Raw genomic sequence first — 26,700 nt, forward strand, 5'->3', positions numbered from 1 at the left:
TTGGGTTTTACTTTTATAATTAAAAACATAGAATTCCTTAAATTTACTTACATTATAAAGATTTAATCTTAATAAAGTATCAAACAAGGATTTCTTCACGTAATCACGAGTTTTCCTTATGTAAGAATTTTATGTAACTATTTTTCCATAAGAATATTTAGTATGTAGTCATAATTATGTTAAGACTACAAACATTTATACTTTTTGAAACTTCATATTTTTTTACTTTTACTTAACATTATATTTTTTAATCAGTTTTAAAAGAAAATAAATTATTTATTTAGAATCATATTTATTTCGTGTATTACTATAGATTTAAAACGATTGGTAAGAATCCAATCATACGAAGGACTTATGGTACACTTAATACAAAATATAGTCTCATTTCTAATAATCACATTTAATTACTAAAACTGAAAAATTTACTCAGTTTAAAAGTCAAAGATCATACAATTTCTTTTAAATATTAATCATATATCTGGAACCAATAACCAATAAAATAAAGATTTATAAATGTCGGAGGACACCGATTGCAAATGTTTATAGCAGCATTTTATACAAGGAGATTATAAGATCTCTTTAATATTTTGATTTGATAATGATTATTTTATTTACTTCGAAACTTTTAACGCCAATAAGTATTTCATATTACAATTAAGTAATTAAAACAGTATGCTTAATCAGTAATAAATAAATTAGAAATAAAATGTTAACATAAGTACCCTCAGCCAATTTATAAATACTTTATCTATTAGCACGTTATACACTTACTTGCCATTCGTGTCTTATATTATTACAAAATTTATGTAATACAAGCAAATAGCGAAAATAAATTGGTCAGTATAACAATGGTAATGTTCAAAAGAAAATGTGGAAAAAATGTTAACTAATATTATGTAAATCCTTTCCACAAACAAACATTTACTTAATTATAAAAATATTTTTTTTACATTTAATGTATCTTACATTCTAAACTTATATTAAAACTATCTTTGTATTCCTTTAATCATCATCATCATCATGTGTGGGTGATGTTGCGGAGTAGTTAGGTGTTGTGGGTGAGTATGATGGGCCAGCCGAAGATGGCGAATATGCTAGTGACGTGGGTGAATAATTTGTAGATGTTGACGTATATGTCGGTGATGTTGGAGAATATTTAGTAGAAGAAGGCGAGTAGCCTGGTGATGTGGAGGAGTAATTTGGTGAAGACGGCGAATAGTTCGATGAGGAAGGTGAATATTGTGTACTTCCAGGATGTTGGGGCGATGAAGGAGAATATGCTGTACTCGAAGGTGAGTACTGTGGACTTTTGGGTAAATATTGCGGACTGCTGGGACTTCCCGCCAACGATGGCGAGGTAGGTGAATAGTTTGGAGAAGGAGAGTACTTGAGTGTTGACGGCGAGTAACTCTGTGAGGCTGGGGAATAAGCTGATGTTTGCGAATAAGAAGGACTTGTAGGTGAGTACTGAGCAGGTGTTGCTGTATAATTTGGTGACGACGGAGAATAACTATGAGAGCCTGGACTGAAAACTAAAGATGTCGGAGAATAATTGGGCGATGAACAATATCCCGGAGACGTTGGAGAGTATACCGCACTTGTTGGTGAATATGAGGGGCTGGTTGGCGAATAAGTTGGACTTGTAGGCGAATAACTAGGAGAAGTGGCTGAATAACTTGGAGATGTTGGTGAGTATGCAGGGCTGGTCGGAGAATAGCTTGGGGAAGTTGGCGAATAACTGGGCGATGTCGGAGAATACGACGGGGATGTAGGAGAATATCCTGGCGAAGTCGGAGAATAACTTGGAGAAGTTGGAGAATAAATAGATGTTGGTGAATAATTTGGAGATGTTGGAGAATAAGATGGCCCTGTAGGTGAATAATGAGGGGAAATAGAAGTAAGGCTCGGTGAGGGAGCCGCATAGACTGGGCTTGTTGGTGAATATGACGGTGATGCTCCTGCGGGTGAAGCGTAAGGAGACAAGGGAGCGCCTGGAGAACCAGGTGAACCGGGTTGTGGTGACCATGAACTACTGTAAGCCGGTGACAATCCAGAAGCGTCCGATGCGCCTGACGGCGAAAAGGATGGTCCAGGAGTCATACTGCTGCCAACTGTAAACAATTAGAATAAAAATTAGATTAAACTACTTATGAATCGATAAAACTTACTAATTTTATTTTCAGTATTGTACGAAAAAAATACCTTGACCAGGGGACCAAACTGATGCACCATATCCAGGAGTATTTTGATTAGACCATGGTGTCATTAACGGAGTCATAGATGGAGTTCCAACTCCGAAGTATATTCCAACTCCAACGCCCATGCCTACACCGAGACCTCCCATTTCCATTCCATGTTTGCATTTTTCAGCATCAAGTAATAAGTCGAAACAGCCTAAAAAAAATATTTAATTAATATCTTTCAATAAATCAATCACATCCTCGCCAGGTTTATACAAAATAAAATGTTAAAAAGATCTTTTGTGTAAGTGAAATAAATGAGTTTAGATATAATAAAAAACATAGTAAATTATCATGCTTACCAGTTCCCATCCTGGGTAGCTGACCCATAATTATGTTCTCAGATACACCCCTCATTGGATCAACCTCAGCGTGACTTGCGGCGTCAAGTAATACATCTACCGTTTCTTCGAATGAGCATCTCATGAGAGCTCCGGTGTCTTGCCTATTGATTCCGTGTCGAGTGATGGCCATAAGGTGACCTTTAGCAGTCATGACGTCACAAAGTAAAGCAAGGTGACGGTAGTTCACGTACAAGCCGTAGAACTGTAATACAGCATTCATTTCCTTTTCAACAGACTTACGCACAGCTTCAATACCTAGCACTTGGAATATCTCGCATATGTCGTTACTGAATGTTCTTATTGGATCTACGTCTCGTTCAGAAAGTACTTTCATTAATGAAGTACCATCAGTTTCTAACAACCACTCTGCAATAGCTTTGAATTCACCTTGATCAGTAATGATAATACGTTTTTTGGCTTCTGTTTGTGGTAAGTGCATGTACACTTTTGCTATAGCTTCTATACCTTGCAAAGTCATATCAGATAACATGTTAGCTTCAATACATCTGAGGAACATATCATCTTCCATTTTGTCAACAGTTTCTTCATCATTGTCTTGAAATTTGCTTTCCTCATTATTCATAATTCTAATACGTAATACTAGTTTCTCAGCATTATCGTCATTGAAGATGCAATTTAAATCATCTCCAAAACCTGCATTAATTTTTTCTGCAATTTGTTCCATAGTCAATTTCTTATCTGTCATTCTTTTACGGTCTAATTCAATACGTAACAACCATGGAGAAATCTTTGTTGGGTCAAAGTCGGGCATTTCATAATAGACATTAACGAATTCTTGATCTTCAGCAATAACTGTATTTTGTGGATCGGGATCGTAATAAATAGCCGTATTTGCAGTAACTTTTCGTAAAGTAGTATGTTCCAATCGACATAACACATTTTTAGCTTTTTCAGCATCTCTTGCTGCACCTCCAGTAAGAAAGACAGTTAGAGACGGTGCTTTTGGTTTCTTTGAAATATTTATAATTTCTTTTAGACGAGGGACACCAAGAGTTACGTTTTTAGATGACACACCAGCAAAGTGGAAAGTATTCAATGTCATCTGAGTAGCAGGCTCCCCGAGTGATTGAGCAGCTAAAGCACCAACCATTTCACCCGGGTTAACTTGGGCCTGTTGGAAACGTGTTTCTATTTCTCCTATTAACCATTCAAATGCTTCGGTGGACAGTCTATAATCTTCAGAAACAAACTTTGTACAAAGTGTAGATCTGACTAAACATTGGAAAAGTAAAGTTGCATTTTCATTGGCTTGTTTAGACAATCGATCATCGCCAGCTACTATAACACATTTATTTAACAGATCCTTAACACCTTGTATAACTTTAATTGGACTCAAATCAGTTTGCAATCTTTTATTAATATGGAAAATTTTTTGTACATTCCAAATCATTCTCTTGAAATTGCAAGGCAGTACAACTTTAGATTCTCCACTGGGGAAAATTTGACGAAGTACTTCTCTATCTTTACACAACTGCTCCCACTCACTTTCAAGATCACCGATAACATAACCTGATTCAGTTAATTCTTTAATTATATCTTCATTGAAAATTCTCTTCAAATATCTTTCATTTGTTGGATCAAATTTAAATTTCTTTTCAAATGCTTTATTAGAAAGTTTCACTGTTGGTAGATTTTGGAATTCTACTGTTTCTCCTGCTAATCCATCTTCACCATATCTCAACTGAATCAACTGTCCAACGGAGTTACGGACTGTGCCATCATAATGAACCATGACAGACTCCATAGCCTTTATTAGACGTCGCTGAATATATCCTGTCTCGGCTGTTTTTACAGCCGTATCAATAAGACCTTCACGACCACCCATAGCATGGAAATAGAATTCTGAAGGCGTCAAACCGGCAAGATACGAATTTTCTACAAAACCTCTTGATTCAGGACCATAATCGTCTTTAATGAAATGAGGCAATGTTCTTTTACGGAAACCAAATGGAATACGCTTTCCCTCTACGTTTTGTTGACCGACACAAGCAATAACCTGAGAAATATTAATATTCGATCCTTTGGAACCTGCAACCACCATAGCCTTGAGATTGTTGTATTCTGTTAGAGATTTCTTAGCAGAACCTCCAGTTTTGTCACGAGCGTCGTTAAGGATACGATTTACTTGGTTCTCGAATGTTTGCCTAAGTGTGTTACCAGGTGTTGGCTCTAGCTCCATGTTATGTGCCTTTTGAATAACCTCTATTACATCATCTTTAGCTTTGACTATAGCACGCTGAATTTCTTGGTATGTTTGCGGATCAGCAATAGTATCACCAATACCAATGGAGTGACCTTCCAATAGGAGCCAGTTATTAATCACAGTTTGAATATTTCCATAAAAACGTCCAGCAGTTTCATGGCCCAGTTCTAACATACAAATATGAAGCAAGGAACCTGCTGAGGCACCCAATGATTTTTTACATAGAATACCCTTCAGCAACTCCCCGTGTTCCACTACAACTTTTGTATCTCCTGGAGAAATCCAATTGTATGGTCCATCATCTTCTTCATCTGGATGTGTGGAATGAGTTCTAACCATATTTACATTTCCAGGAATAATCAGTGTAAATATTTGCTTTCCAGTCCAAAGTGGTTGTGGTTTTAAAATACATGGTTGTGGTATTTTACCATCCCAAGTTGGCAAGAACATAAGTAGATTCATAACTTGTTCTTTAGTCAAAAACACATCTCTTTTAGTCATTTTTCTTACAGCTGTCAATGTATCTTGTACAATACCCATAACAGGTTTGTTTGCTTGTGGAGTGATAATCTGCCGTGGAGTTATATGTATATTCTCTACCTCTGCACGAGTTTCCATAGACTGTGGGACATGTAAATTCATTTCATCTCCATCAAAATCAGCATTGTATGGGGAAGTGCAACTCAAATTCATCCGAAATGTTGACCATGGCAATACCTTAACCCTGTGACCCATCATACTCATCTTGTGTAAAGTTGGTTGCCGATTAAAAATAACCAAATCATCATCTCTCAAATGACGTTCTACTTTATATCCATATTGTAAATGTAAATCTGAGGGTTTAGGGTGGAATCGTAAATCTATTCTTTCTCCATTATCCCGCACTATGTATTTAGCTCCTGGATATTGAGCATTACCACGTCTAACTAATTCTTGCATCCTATCTATATTGAAAGGTGTCACTAATTCTGGGAATGTTAAATTTTGCGCAATAGATCTTGGAACTCCTACTTGATCAATACGCAAATTAGGATCAGGTGTGATGACAGTCCTGGCAGAAAAGTCGACACGCTTTCCCATGAGATTTCCTCTAATCCTTCCTTCTTTACCTTTTAAACGAGCTTTAATTGCTTTAAGTGGTTTCCCTGACTTTTGCATAGCTCTGAAAGAAGAATATATAAAGTTAAATACCAAAATATCTTTTTAGTGGAACACAATCTTCACTACACAATGTTTACTTACTTTGGCATTCCAGGCATGTCATTATCTACAAATGTCGCCACATGAAATTGTAACATTCTTATATTATCTGTAAGAACATGAGCAGCTGCCCCTGATTGTTCATTTCTCATTAACTCATTGTTTGCTTTGATGATATCAGCAAGTTTGTGGGTCAAATCATCCTGGTTTTTTGCAGAACCAAACATAACAACAGCCGGTCTTACAGCTAATGGTGGAACAGGAAGAACTGTTACAATCATCCAGTCAGGACGGGCAAACTTAGGGTCCATACCCAAGATAAATGACTCCTCATCTGAAACAATGAAAGGTATGACAACATTATCGACACTGCTTTATTTTTATTCTAAATCTTAATCATTGATACTTGCTAAATATGAATGATTAAGGTTAGTCTACTTCTCAATATGCAAGTGTATTAGTTTTCAAATATAGCTTAAGAGTATAAATTATACCTGAAAATTTTGTTAATTAATGGAAAATATTAAATTATTATAAGGAAATATCTCTAGGAAGTCTCTAGGAAGAAAACCATGTAATGTATTTTTTTTCTTAGGGTATTTTTAAACCAGATATTACAATATTATTTTTAAGCACAGTTTCTTTTTATCTTGTGCCAACTATATATATATATGACATCCAGCTGCATGTTAGTTGTAATTATGCTTGTACATTTTCCTTTATTTTTAATTTATCATGTAGGTAGGTTTATACCTGGCAGGTTAATGAGTATTAGTAAAAATTTTAGAGCTTTGATTGTCGAATCTTATTTGAAAATCAGCTATACTAAATATAAAGTGTATACTAAATGTAAAGTCTTAATATTATTAACATTATATTTTTGAAATACAATTGTTTATTACTTTAGTTTGTGTTATTCGTTAGCATTAATATATAAAAAATTCCAAATAATAATACAGTAAATATATTTTTTTAGTATACTAATATATAAGCAACATATAATAGACCTAAAAATCAATGATAATTAAACACAAACTTAAGTTTGAGTGTTTAAATAAAACTAGTTATAACGGATTTTAATCGCGTATATTAATTATTTTGGACATCCCGACGTTTCTAGCACTTTACAGCGTTCGTGGTCACTGGTCTACCCGTGTTTAATTAATATTTAATTAATATACGCGATTAAAATCCGTTATAACTAGTTTTATTTAAATGTGTAATAATCGCGAAAATTTAAGACAACATTAAGTTTGAGTGATCAGCATACACATTCCTGCTATGCTTACAATCATTGTTTCACATACAATTTTAATTTTCTGTTCCACCTAAATAATAATAATAACTTAATAATAATATCTGTGAGGTTAAGATTTTCAGTACATCAATTACGTGACAGGTTTGTTTTAAGCTATTGAAGCCTATTTGATGGCCTTCTAAAAAACTGAATTTGAAAGTTGTTTTAACTCCTTTTATTTGTAATATAAAATAGTGGCATCTTGAAATGTTATTATATATTTATATTTACTAACAACATTAATTTAAAAATACAATTTACAAACAAAACTTACCTCTTCTATATAATTATATTACTATCATGTACAATAATAGATACACTGTGATAATTTATAAGATTTCTCGAACATAATGGATACACACTGATAATTAACATATCATTAATGTTGAAAATAAATCCAAAATTACATTTAAATGATAACATTGTGATCCTTTATCTTCTTTTTCAGAATATCATTCCTCATCAAAAATATGTTTATTATATATACTGATCAAAACTGTTCAAATACCTGTAATATGTTTCAATATTTCATAAACTCTTTCAGCTGTTATAATTATTTTCTTATCTTGTGTATCTTCATTAGCATGTTTCCACTCGGCAGTCAGGTCTAAACCTTGTCGTCTAATAGATGGCTGATAGTGTCCACAACCTCCATGACCCGAGCCCCTTTTACCTTCTTCTCCTTCTTTTCCAATATCCATATCCTCCCCACCCTCACATATGTTTTTTCCTTTGCATAAATCATACACATATGTCAATCTTTTACGTGGCTGTCCTTTTGATTTCATGACTACTTCCTTTATCTTTGGATTTGTCTGTAATATAAAATTAATATATGGTGTAATAATTATTACATATCAAACATATATTTAGATAAACTAAACTGATAATTACCGGACTGACTAGCAGCTTTGAACAATAAAAACAAACACATCTTAAAACTTTAATTGTTTTTGTTATAAAACCAATGTGAAAAACTGGTTTTGCTAAATCTATGTGTCCAAAGTGTCCTGGACATTCTGTCATATTTCCTGCACAGGTCTGACACCTGGAACTTCTGTCAATTACCCCTTGTCGAGGATCCATGAGCCCACCAAGCTTAGGCCTTCCACCTTCCATAGTTTCTGGAAAGCGAATGCCTCCCTCTGTGACTGACATCCGTCGCTATAACAGAACATCATAATGCAATGTAACACAATTATGGAGTCAAATTTTGAGGATAGAAAAATACTTTATTTAGTTTACTAAATCACTATATCGTTTGTAAAATATATTTAAAAATAAAAAGAGTTATGGTTATTTCGACAGCATTTTTGAAAGTAACACAACCAGAAAAACACAACGCAGTCATCAAAAATGCACACTTGCACAACATATTTTAATCATACTTCGTTTCCACATATTTTAGTTTGATATTCATACATAAACATGTTACAAATTAAACTTACGATCTCATCTGGGGATAATATACCAAATTGTACTCTTTTAACTTGGCGCAAAGGCGCCTTAGAATCGTTCGTGGTCGCCATTTTGGACGACTAATGATAATGACAACGTTTGACAATCGCAGCATTTTAACTAAATTTTAGTTTTGTGTTCAACGACAAGTTAAACCACAGAGTATATACACACTTGAGTAAGCTACTGCCAAAGATAATTTTCTTTTTGTTTATGGCTTTTGATATGTTCATGGTTGCTTTATCGGTCGAACAAAAAATATGAAGCACTTCTTTACACGACATTTTAAAATCGATATCGATATCGAATCGATAATGAATCTAATGACATTATTCAATATAATATCAAAGATTTTTATTTGTCGTTACTTATCTTGTGGTTGTATTTTTATAATATTAACAGATTTTTTGAAACTTCGATTAGTGATATCATATCGATTCAAAGTCAATATTGTTTATTCATCTTTATTCTTTACTTTCAGCTTACTGCATTTTGACAATAAATCAGTTTTAAATTATATTTTTTTTAATTACATATACAGAATATTTAAATTAACAAACTATGTTGATAATTATAATTCATTAATATAATACAAAAATGTTTCATTCAAAAATAGTAAAATGCATGCAATAGTATTCGGTAACATAAATGCAATTGTTTCAGTGGCTTAAACTAAGTTGCACCACGTCGCTGGAACGTTAACCTTGCTTGATTTTGTTGTATTGATCTATATTATATGTTTATAAATAACAAGTCCTGACTGACTGATTCATCATCGCCGAGCGTAAACCGTTGAAGTTAGGGCCCTACTCAACTCAAATTTTGTGAGTAGGATGGATATTGAGTAGGCACCTACTGAGAAAGGAATTTTGGAAATTCTACCCCTAAGAGGGTGAAATAGGGGTTAAACAGTTGTATGGAAGTCCGGCATTTCTTAAGTTAGTATCTTGAAATTTTATTTTTGGAATACTGATTAAAAAATATCGATATCTATTTCTGCGTTTAAGGATATTCTAACCCTAAAGGGGTCAAATAAGGGTTTAAAGTTTGTATTGTAGTCCGTCATTTTATTAAGTTAGAGATGAAACTTTATTTTTGGAATATTAATAAAAAATGTGTCGATACCTATTTCAGCGTTTTCGGATACTCTATCCCTAAAGGATGAAATAAGGGTTGATAGTTAGTAATTAGTATGGGAGTCCGCTATTTTTGAAGTTAGAAACATGTAACAGAAATTTTGGATACTGGTTAGAAATGAATACATATAGTATTCAAGCGTTTATGGATATTCTACCCCTATGGGTTGAAATAGTTAATTTCGTATAGGTTAGCCTTAAGGTCATTTTTTAAGGAAGAAAATTGTCGTGCCAATAATGTCACTGAGGGATTTAATACCTATAAAATTATGCAACAATACCAGAATAGGCTATTTGACAATGCGAAAAAATAGTTACGGCACTCCATCGTAATGCCATAGGCGCTACAGCTATCACTGGATAAAATTCATGGATGGATGAGAAACAGTGTAAATCCAACGAATATCTTTGATACCTTCAGAATATCTCTTAAGTTCAAAAGAGTACAATTTTCCGCCTAAATGATGCAATTGGAACTTGATAGATCCTTAATATCGAAATTGCATTGTATTACATGCAATGATGTTCTAGTAAACAGATATGTCATTAACGCGCAAAAAGTGAAGACTAGAAAACGTCCTAATTGGGACGTTTGCCTTTAGTCGTTTTCATCATAATTATGCCAGTAATACGTTATAATACATCATAATTCTGAGGTAATACGTTTTGCGTAGTTAAAACATCTAGTTTACTTATTGTTTTTATCAAGCTATCCTTTTTACATATAACGAAATGTAAAATAAACGGTCCCCGGCGCGGCACACTTTTTTCTGTTGTTTAGTATGGATATAACATATTATAACTGTTTATTACAATATCATTCATTACATGTCTATGGTTTTGATACATACTACGTAGCTTTTCCTGTTTATCATCCATTTCTTTTTTGTTTAATTTATGTGACCGTAAGATTACAAAATTTGTTAGATTACAATCTATCTCGTCAGATTGTAAGCTGTCGAAGTATAATTTATTGTGAACCGAGAAATATGACAAGAATAATGCGTTAAATTGCAATCACATTTCACGATTCACAAAATTGCGTAAATTGTGTAATCTTACGGTGACATACCTATATATGGTAGAGCTTAAGTAATATTAACAATAAAAAAAACAATTAATTTCAAACAGAACCAAATATTCCAAACAATCTAGGTACTTCGAACAAAATATTTACTCAAATTTTTGATTGTCAATTGTTTGTTTGTTAAAAAATATTATCGTCGAGTAGAATTCAGATCAATAGTTGCTCGCCAACATTTTGCCTTGCATAAAGAAAACTCAACTCCCATTTTCAACTATTTTATTGCAAAGTCTTGTTAATAAATATACTTTGGCAAAAGAAAATACCTAGCTTTTTGAAGTTATACAAAGGTGCTTATTGCCTTTATTTCATTGATTTTTTATTTAATGTTATCATTTGTTTTATATTTTACTACTGGAGGCGCTATTCATATTAAATTCTAAAAAGTCTTTGAGCAATGTTGTTCGTCTTTTCTCTGCAATGTCCATTTGATTTTCTAAATCACCCCTGTCTGTTGTTTCAGCTCTCTCTACTTTCCATGATAAGTTTTCTATTTCTGCTTCTAATTGTGCCTTTAAGAAAAATAATAGTAAAATATTGAATATATAAATCTATATACAATAAATGTTTACTTTTTTTAAATTTAAGAATATAATTTGACATTTTGACAGGTAAACAGCAAAAATTTTTAGTAAAATACCTGTTGATATTCAAAGAGTTCTTTCCTTGGGCCTACATCCATATAATAAGCAAAAGGATATGTGTATTGGAGTGTATATCTGCAACGCTTCAGTAATCTAGCTGCATCCCAGAGGTACTGCCAATCAATCCAAGTACCTTCACCAGCCATAACCTAGTAATTTTTTTTAATTAAATTGTATATATTATACAACATACAGGGAGATCATTTAAGCTGAATATACTTAAAAATATTAATTCCAACTTTGCTTAACTTAATTACATGATCATAATAATATATATAATATTTATAGAATAACACTTTCACTTTAGTCAAATAATTGCAATATACCTTTTGATTAATACGACTCTTTAAACTTGCAAGGGTTTGTTCCTCCAATTTCAATGATCTTGCATGATTTTCCCACCTTTCATAATAATGCAAATATTTTTTCAGAGCTTCTCTTGCCTATAAAAGAATTTTATGTAAAGCAATTATATATAATTAAAAGAAAACAAGCTGTTAAACAACAATATTCATTTACTCGACATTATCTGTAAAAATCATTGAATAAAAATGCATGATGCCTTAATAATTAGCCTTATTATAACCTTAATAATTATTATTTGGTACTGTCTCTCCTGTCATTTACTATTTTTTAATTGATTATAATAGGTTTGACAAAAAAACCAAAAGATATTTGTCATATGATATACCTATATGACCCAGGTATAATAGTTTCTTAATATATTTGTTAGATCAATCAACACAATCAATTAAAAAATATTCTAATTATTTTTGTTTACCTGTGCATGTTGACTATCATTAGCTAAATTTGGATCTTCTTTGTAACGGCTGCATTCATAATATTCAGAACCATGATTTTTCCAATCACCTAAGCATACCCAACAAAAGTCATGCCTGCAAGCACCACATTGCATATGATTGCAACCTCCATTCTTTTCAATGCAAATCTGGCATTTAGGGCAATCCTGTAAAGAAATAAATATTCATAATCAATTAATTTTAATGTTTTGAAGTTAAGAAAATTAATATAAATTTATATATATCTATATTCAGTACAATAGACCGCTTTTTAACAAGTAGAATTAGCTTCATTGGGTAAATGAATGGGAAATATTTAAAACTCAGTTGCAATATTACTCACACATAGATAGCAAAATAAATAGAAGCTCCTATAATTTATGATGCAGTACTTAAGCTTCTCGATAAAAGGGTCTTGAAAACATAGGGAACATTACCTTCGTATGAGCACTAATGTAGTTGGCTGTTTCTGAATCATCAGCACATTTAGTAAGCCAACGACGAATTGTAGTGCAGTCAGTTGGTGCATGGTGGGGTGCACCACAAGAAAAACAAGTTAATAATTCACAGCCCTGACACTCAACACGACGTGCACCTTCTCTGACCCATGCTTGATAAATCCACTGGAATTGCATATAGGCAGAATAAGATTTTTCTTTTAAAGTAAAATAGTTTGGAAATGAGAATGAGTTATCATAGACTTTAATAAATATATATACTCATTAGGTTGAAACAAAACTTTTGTACATAACATGACTACATGGTGAACAAATTTCTTCCTTCCCTGTTGAAACACTATTAATTGATTGGGATTAAAAAAATCATAAGCCTTCCTGTCACTATCAGAGGCAATAAAATAAAATGTAAGTGGAAAATACTTTTTCACTGACACTCCAAAGTACAAGCAAATGCATTACATTTAGCAGTTTTAATGGTGATGTTATTTAATACATTTTAATATTTGTCATGTATTTAAAAAGTTTAGTATTAAGCTACAAATAGACTGCACTACATATTTGGGGTAGTTTCATAATTTTTCATTTCATACTTGGCAATTAGGTCCTGGACAAAATCTGAGTTCAGGGTGAGATTTCACATGATCCTTAAACATAAACTGTTGATATCGTTCTCTTAAAGCTGGTTTTGTCACATGAGATAACACAAAGTCCTCAGGTGCTCTTACTTCACATTCCTGAGCCATACACTGTATAGTGTTGGACACACCTACAATTAATAAGATTTTTTTACTTACTATAATTGTATGTTAGAAGTTAATAATTAATAAATAAACATTAATCAATTGAATATAATTAATACAGTTTTCAGATGATTTACCTTGCATAATTTGTACTTCAAAGTGCATTGCCCAGCAATCATTACAAAAGTAATGTCCACAAGCTAGTGCACTATATTTTTGTAATGGTGGGGTACTTGCACACACTGCACAAATGGAGCGACTTGAATTTCCCTGTACTGATGACATACGAGGTTTTACGCGACTGTATACCAAAACTTCATTAGCGTTTTCCTTATATTTTTTTATAATTTCTTGAGCATTCCATTCATATGCGTGTAGCATTACCTAAAAAGAATATCACGTTACCTTATATCAGACAATATCAAAACCAAAATCACACTAGACAAAATAATATAACATAAGTTACCTTAGCGAGCGAGGGCGTTATTTGAAGGCTATTGCTAAGTAACTCAATCGATTCATTTAACAACTTCTCTACTTCTTCCACTCGTAGACATGAGAATAGAAAAAACTCGGGATCAGATTTACTACGATCAACAGTTTCCATATCACAATCATCTTGTCCACCGTAGTAGTCATAGTCATCTCCATCATTATCCGAATATTCCATATCAGATTCAGCAGACATTTTGACGCTGATTTAGCAGTTTTTGTGCCTTTATGGATGTATTATTTACAGTAATTCACAAACAAGTAGTTTATTGTTATAATCACAAATATAAAAACATTTTAATTGGAATGAACAAAATATTAAATAAATCGAATGTTTCGAAAATATCAAATTATTTATTTCAGGAAAACATAAAGTACAGATTAAAAAAAAAACGATTTAACTGTCAGGCCTTGTTGGAATAGCAGATAATAATTACTATAGAAATAGCTTATAAATGTACCTATAATTTATTTCGAATACCATATGTAAAATAAAATGAAATTAAAATATTGGTTAAATCTAATTTAATTGGACTTAAAAAAAAAACTTTAAAAAGAAAAGTACCACCTCCATTTGTGAAATCTTATTACTAACTCTAGAAACATTTAATAAAAAACGTTTAGATAAACTATGTTTGTTATCTAAAATAACTATAAAGATAATGATCTTAATAACGCTGTTTACTACGATTTTCGGTCTGAAAAGTTCATTGACTTTTTCTGTCAGTTGTCAAGATGTCAAACTGTGTCAAACTTAAAGGTCACCTTGATAAAGTTCACCTTCTCCGGCATTCAAACATAAAGAGTAACAATTGTTTGAAAATTTAAATATTACTTATAAAGTGAGTTACATTTTGTATGTTAACTTAAATTTGAATTGGAATTCCTTTATTAATTTACTAGTGAAGTATTACATAATTTTTTTTATTAATTATAATTTGTTTTAATAAACTTTAGGTGTTGTGGTGATCTAAATTTCAAGAAAAATGGATGGATCATCCACTCAGAGATTTATTGAGCGAGGCTCTCATAAAGGGAAGGGTCTCGCAGTTTTTACAAGCGGTGGCGATTCACAGGGAATGAATGCTGCTGTTCGTTCTGTAGTGCGAATGGGCATCTATTTAGGATGTAAAGTATATTTTATTCGTGAGGGTTATCAAGGTATGGTTGATGGTGGAGACAATATTGAAGAAGCTAATTGGTCATCAGTTAGCTCAATCATTCATAAAGGTGGTACCATCATTGGATCAGCCAGATGTATGGATTTTATGTTAGTAATCATCCAATCCATTGATTTTTTTTTATAAATAAAAATAGTTACATTTCCAAAAACTTATAAACACAATACTTTATTACAGAAAACGAGAGGGACGTCTTAGTGCCGCCTACAACTTAGTAACTAGAGGTATTACTAATTTGGTAGTAATTGGAGGTGATGGTTCACTTACTGGAGCCAATCTATTCCGGCAAGAGTGGTCCAGCTTGCTTGATGAATTGCTACAAAACAATAGAATCACTAAAGATCAAAGAGAAAAATATAAGTTCTTACATATTGCGGGAATGGTAATCTTTTTGAATAAGATACTTTAATGATTTTATGACTCTCTGCTTCATAGGTCTCATAAGTTAAAAGTGCAGTAACTTCATGTTTTAAACACACTTTTATTGATGAATTTTGCAAAAAATAAACTGTCCTTTTACTTTGTGTGTCATATATAGTTTAAATATGATACTTTACTTTTAGTATGTTTTTTTAGGTTGGTTCAATCGATAATGATTTCTGTGGAACAGACATGACAATTGGTACGGATTCGGCATTGCATCGTATTATTGAAGCTATTGATGCAATTGTTAGTACTGCATATTCTCATCAAAGAACTTTTATCATGGAAGTCATGGGCAGACATTGTGGGTAAGAAGTAAAAAATAATAATAAAAGAGTTTTAAATTAAATTTAAGCATATATTAATGATACTATAATTTTATAATTTACATAATTAATGGGTAAGAAAAAAGCCAATTCATGTTATAATTATATCAAAATATAATAATTAATAGTTTGTTGGTATAGATATCTTGCTGTGGTAACAGCCTTGTCATCTGAAGCAGATTATGTGTTTATCCCAGAAGCCCCACCATCAGTGGATTGGAAAGATAAGCTTTGTGATAAGTTAGAACAGGCAAGCGCTATTGATCTCATACATTTTGCCTTTACCTGCTCGGTTTGAATTACCTTTCCTCTATTCGCATTCAGTGTTATTTCTTTAGCGCTTAATATAAACACCTCATTAGTTTTCTTGCAGTATTCACGGCACTCAGTACGGATGCTACCTATAATTTTATTTGTGAAGAGCCAGCACCTCCCAATTGGGATAAAAAATTGTGTGAAAAAATAAAAGAGGCAAGAATTTCATTCTATTAGTATATGGGAGCAGGATCACTTTATCCTTTTCACTTCATTTTTAATTGGCAATATAATTTGGCAATTAATACTGTACCTTCATTTAATTTAAAGTTGAATTGGCATTTTAAAATCTATCCAAATTTGGTTAAGTTTGGTTTAAGTAAAGACCTCATCTTTTTCTGTAATAATTTTTAAAGTACAAAATTTGGTGTCATTTCCATGGTCCATTATGTTTGGGTGCTGCTTGTTGCAGCTATCTGGCATTAGTGGCCGCTCTGGCGAGCGAAGCTGATCAAGTTTTCATTCCCGAAGACCCTGTTCCCAATAATTGGGTTGAAAAACTTTGCAAACGCTTGCAACAGGTATGCTGACTGGATTGAGTAGCAATGATAACAATAAGACAATATCTATTAAAGCAGCATTCTAAAAATAAGCTTCACATCACCAAACTCAATGATTCACAATGCCTTAATTGACCAATTAATATTTAGATTCGCTTTAAACACGCTTTTACAGAAGTGGATTGGTTCTAAGCTGAATGTATGCCAATTGTTTTCATATTGTATTTAGTTGAATATCTTCTTCTTTTCCCTTTTTATACTTCATTATTTTAAGCGCATCATACTTTCTTCTTAATAGTTGATACGGTTTGTGTACATTAGAATTTCCTTCGAATTGAATAGCATTATTTTTAATGTAATGGGCCTATGTAGTTTTTTGTGTGTTAATTTATTAGGAGCGTTTATTCCAAGTGCCGCTTTTAAATTATTGTGATTTTTCAGCTTGTGTGCGTGTGACTACGTATTTGTGTATAATCATAACTACCATAATCAAACCAATCGATAAATAACAACGAATCTTAGTAAAATACTGATATAATTATGTCATAAAATCAATTGTCCCTTATAGCAAATTTTACGGGGCTGAGAATTTCTTGACTAATTTTATTTTTACATTTTATCGTCAAAATTAAATAAAATATATTGCTCTTATCTTCATGGATACTGTTAGCCTAATTATAAATATTACAACTAAAATATACGTTTATAAATAAACACACTAAGACATTGTAATAAATTTTAAAAATGATGCCTTTTTAACCAATATTTGAGCAAATATCAGTAAGTAATGTTTATTTAGGAGTTTTTCTAGTAAATTGCTATTTAGTAAATTCTATCAATAAGAGGCTAAACTTTTAGCCTATTGTATTATATCGTATGGCATTTTTATGTTTAACTCAATAATTTTAAATATTTGTCTTAGAAAATCTCTCGAAACAGTCAATCCGGCATAAACGCTCTTAAAAAGTGTAAATGAACTAATTGCATGAGCTGTTTATGATTATGTAATTAATTTTAGAGCATGCACATTGTACATAAATAGAATACATGAGAATACATTATCAAATACGAACGATTGTTTTGTATAATGTTAAAAGATAATGTATTTATGTAACAGGAACGTAAGTCTGGTCAACGTTTGAACATTATCATCGTCGCGGAGGGGGCGATTGACCGGGAAGGTAAACCGATCACAGCGGAGTTAGTGAAGAAGGTGGTTGTAGAAAACCTTCAGCAGGACACCCGCATCACGGTCCTCGGTCACGTGCAGCGTGGAGGATCGCCGTCTGCTTTTGATCGAATTTTGGTAAGATATATATTATTATGTGAGTCGAGATGGCCCAGTGGTTAGAACGCGTGCATCTTAACCGATGATTGCGGGTTCAAACCCAGGCAAGCACCGCTGATTCATGTGCTTAATTTGTCTTTATAATTCATCTCGTGCTCAGCGGTGAAGGAAAACATCGTGAGGAAACCTGCATGTGACAAATTTCATAGAAATTCTGCCACATGTGTATTCCACCAACCCGCATTGGAACAGCGTGGTGGAATATGTTCCAAACCTTCTCCTCAAAGGGAGAGGAGGCCTTTAGCCCAGCAGTGGGATTTTACAGGCTGTTGTTGTTGTTGTTGTATATATTTTTTGTAAAAGTCAACAATAACTGCCTATAAATGTAATAATGACTCAGACACTCCTCTCCTATAGATTAGTAAGGAAGATTATTTTCTTGTTTGTATAAAAAAATAGATATGCTTGAATAAAACAAAGCTTACAATAATTGACAGAAATTATACTCATTTAATTTGTATTTACGACATTCAATTTATTGAGATTTGAAACATTTACTTTTTGAGAGATGTAGATTTTGAAAATATTTTTCTTTAAGCTTAAGCTAAGCTATTGTGTTTTTATAACATAACTTATACTCGTGGAATAATTTCATAGGGATGTCGAATGGGGGCCGAAGCTGTAATGGCTCTAATGGAGGCCACACCGGAAACAGAGCCGTGTGTGGTGACCTTAGATGGAAATCAAGCAGTACGACTACCGCTTATGGAATGTGTTCGTCGTACAAAAGCGGTCGCTCAGGTAATAAAACGTCGTAAAGTATCAATAAATACTAAACAGTTTCTCTATTTAATACAGCAATGATATAACTGATGAACTGTTTTAGGCTATGGCGGACAAAAATTGGGATCTCGCAGTGCAACTGCGTGGGCGCAGTTTTGCGAGGAACTTAGAAACATACAAGATGTTGACTCGTCTTAAGCCTCCTAAGGAAGCTTTCGATGCATCTGGGAAACCTGCAGTTAGTATATTTTCGCATAATAGAAAAGAGTAAAGAGTAAAATACATTACTGTTTCAAAATGATTAAACATTAAACTACAGCTTGACCTGCTAAAATATTGCAATAGTATCCTTTTAAGGAACTTAGTTCACCCACAGTATTCAATCAGTGCCAGAATTTCATCTAGTATAGGGCTCCTTACAATGGTCTCGTAATTACATTAAAACTGTGATACTTTTCTAGAATTGAATCTGCTACCTTATGTTGAGATCCATACTTTATATCTATTTAGCTCGTCTCTTAAGTAAACCAGTAAGTAACGAACGAAGAAAATACGCTCAAAATACATACGATAAATCTTACAGGCACTTTTAAATCATTACAGTAGTCGTACAAGATAAATGATATGTAGAGTCAGAGTCGGATTTAAAGGTCTGGAGGCCCTGGGGCCACAAAGCAGTGGAGGCCCCAGACCAACAGGAGCGTGAAGATCCTATAAATTATAATCAATAAGTATTTCTTGACTGGTATCGGTAACTTTTAAAATATTAAGTAGTAAGATTATTATAATTTGACTATATCTCGGTATTTGTTAACTATAAATAAATAAATAAATATGAGACAACATCACATACATTACTCTGATCCCAATGTAAGTAGCTAAAGCACTTGTGTTATGGAAAATCAGAAGTAACGACGGTACCACAAACACCCAGACCCGAGACAACATAGAAAACCAATGGTAATCTACATCGAATCGGCCGGGAATCGAACCCGGGACCTCAGAGTGGCGTACCCATGAAAACCGTACACACCACTCGACCATGAAGGACGTCGTTAACTCGCTGAAAACTTTTGTGACCCCCACCTCAGTGGAGGCCCCAGGGCATTTGCCCCGGTTGCCCTAAATCCGGCCCTGTGTGGAGTCCCCCGAGAGCAGTGGATAGGGATGTGAGTGGTGTAAGATTATTATAATTTGACTATATCTCGGTATTTTTAACTCATTGACAACTTTTGGGGCCCCCACCTCTGTGGAGGCCCCAGGGCAGTTGCCCCGGTTGCCCTAAATCCGGCCCTGTGTAGTCCCCCGAGGGCAATGGGCAGGGTGTGAGAGTGTGTGAGTGGTGGGGTGTCCGTAGGAGGGTCTGACGCTGGCCGTAATGCACGTGGGCGCACCTGCGTGCGGTATGAACGCCGCCGTTCGCTCGTTCGTGCGCAACTGCATCTACCGCGGCGACACCGTTCTCGGCATCCACGACGGCATGGAGGGATTCATCAGCGGGAACATCGTCAAGATGGAATGGTATCGTATCTATTATACTATATGCATGAGTCGTGATGGCCCAGTGGTTAGAACGCGCGCATCTTAACCGATGATTTCGGGTTCAAACCCAGGCGAGCACCGCTGATTCATGTGCTTAATTTGTCTTTATAATTCATCTCGTGCTCAGCGGTGAAGGAAAACATCGTGAGGAAACCTGCATGTGACAAATTTCATAGAAATTCTGCCACATGTGTATTCCACCAACCCGCATTGGAACAGCGTGGTGGAATATGTTCCAAACCTTCTCCTCAAAGGGAGAGGAGGCCTTTAGCCCAGCAGTGGGAATTTACAGGCTGTTACTTTACTATACTATATGCTAAGATTCTTTAAAATCGGACAAACAATTTTTTTGCTGCTACCCGAATCGTATAAAATAGCGGTAACAGATGTTTGTGGAAACATTTCCTTGTCGAAAGTCCGAGAGGTCCGATCGCTGGTCACATGAGCCCTTTAATTACTATTATCGAATTGCTGTGTGTTTTTATTAAAGCGTTGATTGACATTTTGTTTCCTTATATAAGTTGTAAGGAATAGCAATACGGAGTGTTTGTCGTATTTGTTATTTTTTTGTTATCTTTAACCACGTCTGATCCTTACAATACAAACTCCTTTCCACCTAGGCAATGGTCTAATACAATAACTTCTCCAAAAAAAAAAAAAAAATTAGGGCATTGATCAAAGTGTAGAGGGTATACAGAAGGAGATGGGGTCTGTGTCAGTCGCCTTTTCTTATATAGCATTGGCTATTGTGATCCAATTGTTATTGTCATTAGGACGTGAATAGGCGTACGTGAATAGTCTTCGTATTCCCCCAAGCTTTAGTGAATAGTAATTGCAAAATGATTAGTTCCTTTCGCTTATCGGATTACAGAAAATTTAATGGTAACAATGGTCCACGTTTAAACCACACTTGGATATAATTTTAGAATACAATTTTGATAAATATTACCAGTTCTGTATTTGGAGTTTTTAGATTATTATAGTTTGATGCGTAAAGTATATCATAGTCGTTTACATTTTTATACTTTTAGGACGTAGATGAATTTTACCATAGACGATAAGCCATTAATTTGATTAATGGTTATCAACAAACAACAACAGCCTGTAAATTCCCACTGCTGGGCTAAAGGCCTCCTCTCCCTTTGAGGAGAAGGTTTTGGAACATATTCCTTATTAATGGTTATCGTTTTATGTTAATTGACATTTATAATGATAGATATTCAAGAAGCTGCCCGTAATTGACACGGGTATAATATTGAGTGATAAATATATCCTAATGTTTTTCATAATATTAAAGGTCGGACGTAACCGGTTGGGTGGCTCAGGGCGGTGCGTTCCTTGGAACCAAACGAACTCTCCCCGGGGATAAGAAGAGCGAAATCGCCGCACGAATCAAGCAATTCAATATCCAGGGACTACTTATCATTGGAGGATTTGAGGTAACAGTACCTTAGTTTATTTACTCTGTCTATATATGTGTCGGATCGACAACGACATCAGTACCATCGTCGGACAACATAGGTGCCCCTATATTACTATGGTGATCGAGCAAAGAGAAAACCGCGAATACAGGAAAACGATTATTCAACGTTTAAAGTACTTAATACACTAATTCAATATCATACTTAGCATCGAAGCTAATGACAGTTTCTAGGATGGAGGTACTGATCTTCACGAGAACGGAATAGTAAGTGAGTTGTCTCTGTGCGCCTCCATCGTCGTAGCACGAAGTTAACCGGGTGTGACGTAACGATAGTGCTGCCGCCTCGCGGGAATTCGCTACCGTATTCAAGACCGTCTCCGATTTATCCATATAATCAAATTTCATCAATGTTTATTTACTTTCAGGCGTACCAAGCAGGGCTTGAACTGTACGAGTCACGTGCTCAGTTCCCAGAATTCTGTATTCCTCTAGTGGTAGTCCCAGCCACGATCAGTAACAACGTTCCCGGAACAGACTTCTCCCTGGGCGCGGACACCGCTCTTAATGAGATCACCGAGATCTGCGACCGCATCCGACAGTCCGCTCAGGTGAGCACATAAACACTTCTAGATTTCTTTTCATAGACAATATACTCAAAAAATTCTATTAAAAAAAAGTAAAAGTAAAGTAACAGCCTGTAAATTTCCCACTGCTGAGATAAGGCCTCCTCTTCCATTAAGGAGAGGGTTTGGAACTCATTCCACCACACTGTTCCAATGCGGGTTGGTGGAATGCACATGTGGCAGAATTTCGATGAAATTAGACTACATGTAGGTTTCCTCACGATGTTTTCCTTCACCGCCGAGCACAAGATAAATTATAAATACAAATTAAGCATATATATAGTGGTGCTTGCCTGGGTTTGAACCCGCAATCATCGGTTAAGATGCACGCGTTCAAATCACTGGGCCATCTCAACTCGCAAAAAAACTCTCTAATATTTTTTTTTTTCGCAGGGTACTAAGCGTCGTGTGTTTGTCGTTGAAACTATGGGTGGATACTGCGGCTACCTCGCAACCTTGGCAGGTAAAAAATATATATTATGAGCAATATTCATTCATTTTAACGACCTCCTTGGTCGAGTAGTGTGTACACCGGTTTTCAAGAGCACGGATCTCAGAAAAAAAAGTTCATTAATGTTCTATGTTGTCTTGGGTCTGGGTGTTTGTGGTACCGTCATTACTTCTGATTTTCCATAACACAAGTGCTTTTTAGATTAAATTGGGATCAGAGTAATTTATTTGATGTTGTCCACTATTTATTTATTGTTTTAATGATAAGAGATGGCCTAGTAAAATTGAAGTCTGATGCTACAATAATCTTCAAATCTTGGACGTTTGCCATGTATAGACTATAACTTTATTTTAAATAACAAAGACCCGTGTGCAAAGGGAAATACGAAAGACAAATCAAGACAAAATTTACAGGGTTAGCCGGAGGTGCCGATGCTGCCTATATTTACGAAGAGAAATTCTCCATCAAGGACTTACAACAGGACGTATACCATATGGCTTCCAAAATGACAGGAGGCATCCAGCGAGGGCTTATCCTACGTAATGAGAAAGCAAATGAAAACTACAACACTGATTTCATTTATCGTTTATATTCTGAAGAAGGCAAAGGTCTCTTTACAGCTAGAATGAACGTTCTTGGTAAGATTTTTCGTGATTTTTTTTTCTTTTGAAGACTGAGTCGTATTCGAATTCTTAGGCCTATGTCGTCCCCCTACTTTATTGAATCTTATCTTGAATTTAGTAATTGCAATCTTTTAGTCCATTTAAATGAAACTAGTTATAACGGATTTGAATCGCGTATATTAATTATTTTTGACATCCCGACGTTTCGAGCACTTTACAGCGTTCCACGAAACTGATAAACTTCAAATCCGTTATAACTAGTTTTATTTAAATGTGTAATAATCGCGAAAATTTAAGACAACTTTTAGTCCATTCCAATTGATGGAGAAATAAATTCAAAAACAAACTTTATTTATATATGCCACGCGATTTAATTTCAATTAATCGATTAAATTGCTCGGCTATATTGTGAACTACTATCGGTTCTGGAAGTTAACATATCCTATTTATTATTTATAATACATCACTATCCCATTAAACTACTTATAACCACTTTAATTTTGCTTTCAAAGTTTCGATAACAATTTTGTCGACGTTCATAACGCCATTTGTTTTATCTTAAATCCATGTTGAATATCATAGAATATACAAAAGTTTTGAGTTATAAAATGTTTACAAATGGGACATCACAACTACTTAAATAAAAACTCAAGAAGTTGGCCCCTAAATTATGTTATCTAGTGCAATGGGACAATATTTTATTTTAGTATTATTAGTTTTAACAGTACTCAGTATTGTTGTGTTTCGGTTTGAAGGGCGAGTGAGCCAGTGTAACTACAGGCACAAGGGACATAATATCTTAGTTCCCAAGGTTGGTGGTGCATTGACGATGTAAGGAATAGTTAATATTTCTTACAGCGTCATTGTCTATGGGTGATGGTGACCACTTACCATCAGATGACCCATAGGAACGTCCGCCAACCTATACCATAAAAAAAAAATTGTATGAATTAGGTAGATAGTATAGATAAATATGTTTAATATGACTTTCAATGTGTAAACTTTTAAATACTTAAGCTAAAGTTTTTTGCCGAAAAAGACTAATCAAATGAAATAATTTTACAGGTCATATGCAACAAGGCGGCTCCCCGACACCGTTCGATAGGAACATGGGAACTAAAACGGCAGCCAAATGCTTGCACTGGCTTGTGGAGAGTATTCAAAAAGGCTCAGCAAATGGTCCGGACTCTGCCTGTCTTCTTGGTGTCGTCAAGAGACAATATAAATTCACACCACTGGAGGAACTCAAAGCTCAAACGAACTTTGCGTGAGTATAGAGAAACATTATTAGGTATCTATGATAGCCTATTCCAATTCAAGAAGAAATAAAACTAATCAAACCTCGTATTCGAGAATAATGACATTTCATCAATTCGGCCTAAATGTTTTGGTTGAACTAAGCTACAGGTAGGAATTTGTAGGCACAAGAGACATACTTATAGTGCATTTGCATTGATGAATAGCTAATGCATAAATGTGACTTTGTTTTAATATCAGGTGCAAAGAAAACCTGAAGTAAAAAATTTATAAAGTATGTAAGTCGTTACATACACATTAGATATATTTTTTTAAAAAAAAAGTTTTTTGTTAAATTGCCTTAAGCGTCTTAAATTCTATGATATTATAATAACATTTCAGCCAAAGAATACCCAAGCAGCAATGGTGGATGAAACTTCGTCCTCTACTGCGTATTCTCGCCAAGCATGACTCCACATATGAAGAGGAGGGCATGTACATGACAGTGGAACAAGGAGAGATTGATTCAGAACATGTCATTTAATTATAGCCCTTAACTTGTTTCACTATTACAACTATATTTTAATGTTGCCATGCTTAAATATAAAAGCTGTTAGAATATTTTGACAACATATTTAAGATAAAGTATTCTTAAATACATTATATTAGTATTCAAAGAGTAGTTTACTAAATTATTTTTATTGAGTAGCGAATAAAATGTATTTATTATTAGTATATAGATTAATTCGCGTAAGTTATATTATTGTAATGGGGCTGTGTAAGTTGATTTTATATCTATAAATATTTTGAGATTACACTGATTTTTTAGAGATTTACCAGACTTATAATTTTAATTGGAACTTTTTCAACACCAATGTAGAGATTTCAAATTAGCAGTATTTTATTTTGGTAATAATACATAGAAGTAATAACAAAATCGTTAAAAATCTTTTCTAATATATATTTTACCTATAAAGGACTCAATAAATAAAAATATATTATGGTAACTGTGCTTTTTAATATTCATAGTTATTGTATCTTACCTATTTTATACGTAGTAAGCTACTAATTATTCTTATCTTTACGACATAAACATTATTTACTGCCCCTGTTGATATATTTTAAATCCTATATTCAAATCGAAAGTAGTAGCTATTACACATTATATACGCGTTTATTGAAATCAATGTTGACATGTTTTTATAATGTTTATTAAACTAATTTTTGCTATATTCTATTTTTAATTATTTTTGTAGTAACCCTCCTGTCTGTGTATTTAAATAATTTATATTTACATATATATCACCTATTCCCTGTTGTGTATATCAGATGTGATGGTTTTAATCGACAAAAAAAACTATTAAAATTATTTTAGCTCGTATAAAGCTTATTTTTCATTAATCGAGGCCTAACTGACTTGCGAGCCAAGACTTGATTCTTTATTTTTCGTAATTTTGGAAGCCCTTTTCCGGGCCCATGTTGGAGCATTGCATAACATATTTGGTTTCAGCCCGTATTACAATTACCTATTTTGATAAGTCGTTAAGCGAGTAATTTTCTGGGGAGGTGAAAACTTATTTAAATTACCTGGTCGATAGTAAATTTATGATCATCTTGAAGAGATCGCTATTCAATCGAGAAGATCGCCTTTTGTACATACTTTTGTGACATGATAATTATATGTTACAAAAGTATGTATTAACATAATATAATGTTTGTATGATCCGTCCATTATTTTCTTTTTTGGTGTGCAATAAAGTATAATATCTTTTCGTATTTCTACTAAAAATAAAAATGCTATTTATTAAATATAATTATGTAAAAATATTTTGACGTAATAACATCAAGATATTTTTACTAAATAAGTAA

General features: G+C 33.7%; 3 protein-coding genes across 5 annotated transcripts; 1 reads left to right on the forward strand and 2 right to left on the reverse strand.

Moving 5' to 3' along the window:
* Positions 1 to 8,895, reverse strand: LOC124532534 (DNA-directed RNA polymerase II subunit RPB1). Its single transcript, XM_047107483.1, has 7 exons — positions 8,754 to 8,895; positions 8,200 to 8,469; positions 7,814 to 8,120; positions 6,051 to 6,342; positions 2,543 to 5,970; positions 2,203 to 2,394; positions 1 to 2,111 (listed from the first exon to the last, which is right to left on the reverse strand). Exons 1-7 carry the CDS (start codon positions 8,832 to 8,834, stop codon positions 1,003 to 1,005), a joined length of 5,679 nt encoding a protein of 1,892 aa, XP_046963439.1. The 5' UTR covers positions 8,835 to 8,895; the 3' UTR covers positions 1 to 1,002.
* Positions 8,896 to 11,189: 2,294 nt separating this feature from the next.
* LOC124530598 (potential E3 ubiquitin-protein ligase ariadne-2) lies at positions 11,190 to 14,494 on the reverse strand. The gene is made up of 8 exons (XM_047104865.1): positions 14,092 to 14,494; positions 13,763 to 14,009; positions 13,476 to 13,651; positions 12,865 to 13,050; positions 12,409 to 12,594; positions 11,954 to 12,070; positions 11,624 to 11,776; positions 11,190 to 11,495 (listed from the first exon to the last, which is right to left on the reverse strand). The coding sequence occupies exons 1-8, from the start codon at positions 14,311 to 14,313 to the stop codon at positions 11,325 to 11,327; spliced, it is 1,458 nt and encodes a 485-aa protein (XP_046960821.1). The 5' UTR covers positions 14,314 to 14,494; the 3' UTR covers positions 11,190 to 11,324.
* A 334-nt stretch (positions 14,495 to 14,828) lies between these two features.
* LOC124530409 (ATP-dependent 6-phosphofructokinase) lies at positions 14,829 to 26,063 on the forward strand. Of its 3 annotated transcripts, none has more exons than XM_047104676.1 (15): positions 14,829 to 14,959; positions 15,075 to 15,387; positions 15,476 to 15,680; positions 15,875 to 16,029; positions 16,189 to 16,297; positions 17,980 to 18,168; positions 18,808 to 18,951; positions 19,037 to 19,171; positions 20,291 to 20,454; positions 21,773 to 21,914; positions 22,324 to 22,506; positions 22,915 to 22,984; positions 23,386 to 23,610; positions 24,661 to 24,862; positions 25,234 to 26,063. In XM_047104676.1, exons 2-15 carry the CDS (start codon positions 15,104 to 15,106, stop codon positions 25,373 to 25,375), a joined length of 2,349 nt encoding a protein of 782 aa, XP_046960632.1. In that variant the 5' UTR covers positions 14,829 to 14,959; positions 15,075 to 15,103; the 3' UTR covers positions 25,376 to 26,063. The 3 variants fall into 3 exon arrangements, with proteins under 3 accessions (XP_046960632.1, XP_046960701.1, XP_046960564.1); XM_047104745.1 differs by lacking the exon at positions 16,189 to 16,297 and adding an exon at positions 16,410 to 16,518; XM_047104608.1 differs by lacking the exon at positions 16,189 to 16,297 and adding an exon at positions 16,775 to 16,883.
* The last annotated feature ends 637 nt before the right edge of the window (positions 26,064 to 26,700 follow it).

Source organism: Vanessa cardui, chromosome 1, assembly GCF_905220365.1.
Source record: "Vanessa cardui chromosome 1, ilVanCard2.1, whole genome shotgun sequence".
Lineage (NCBI taxonomy): Eukaryota > Metazoa > Arthropoda > Insecta > Lepidoptera > Nymphalidae > Vanessa > Vanessa cardui.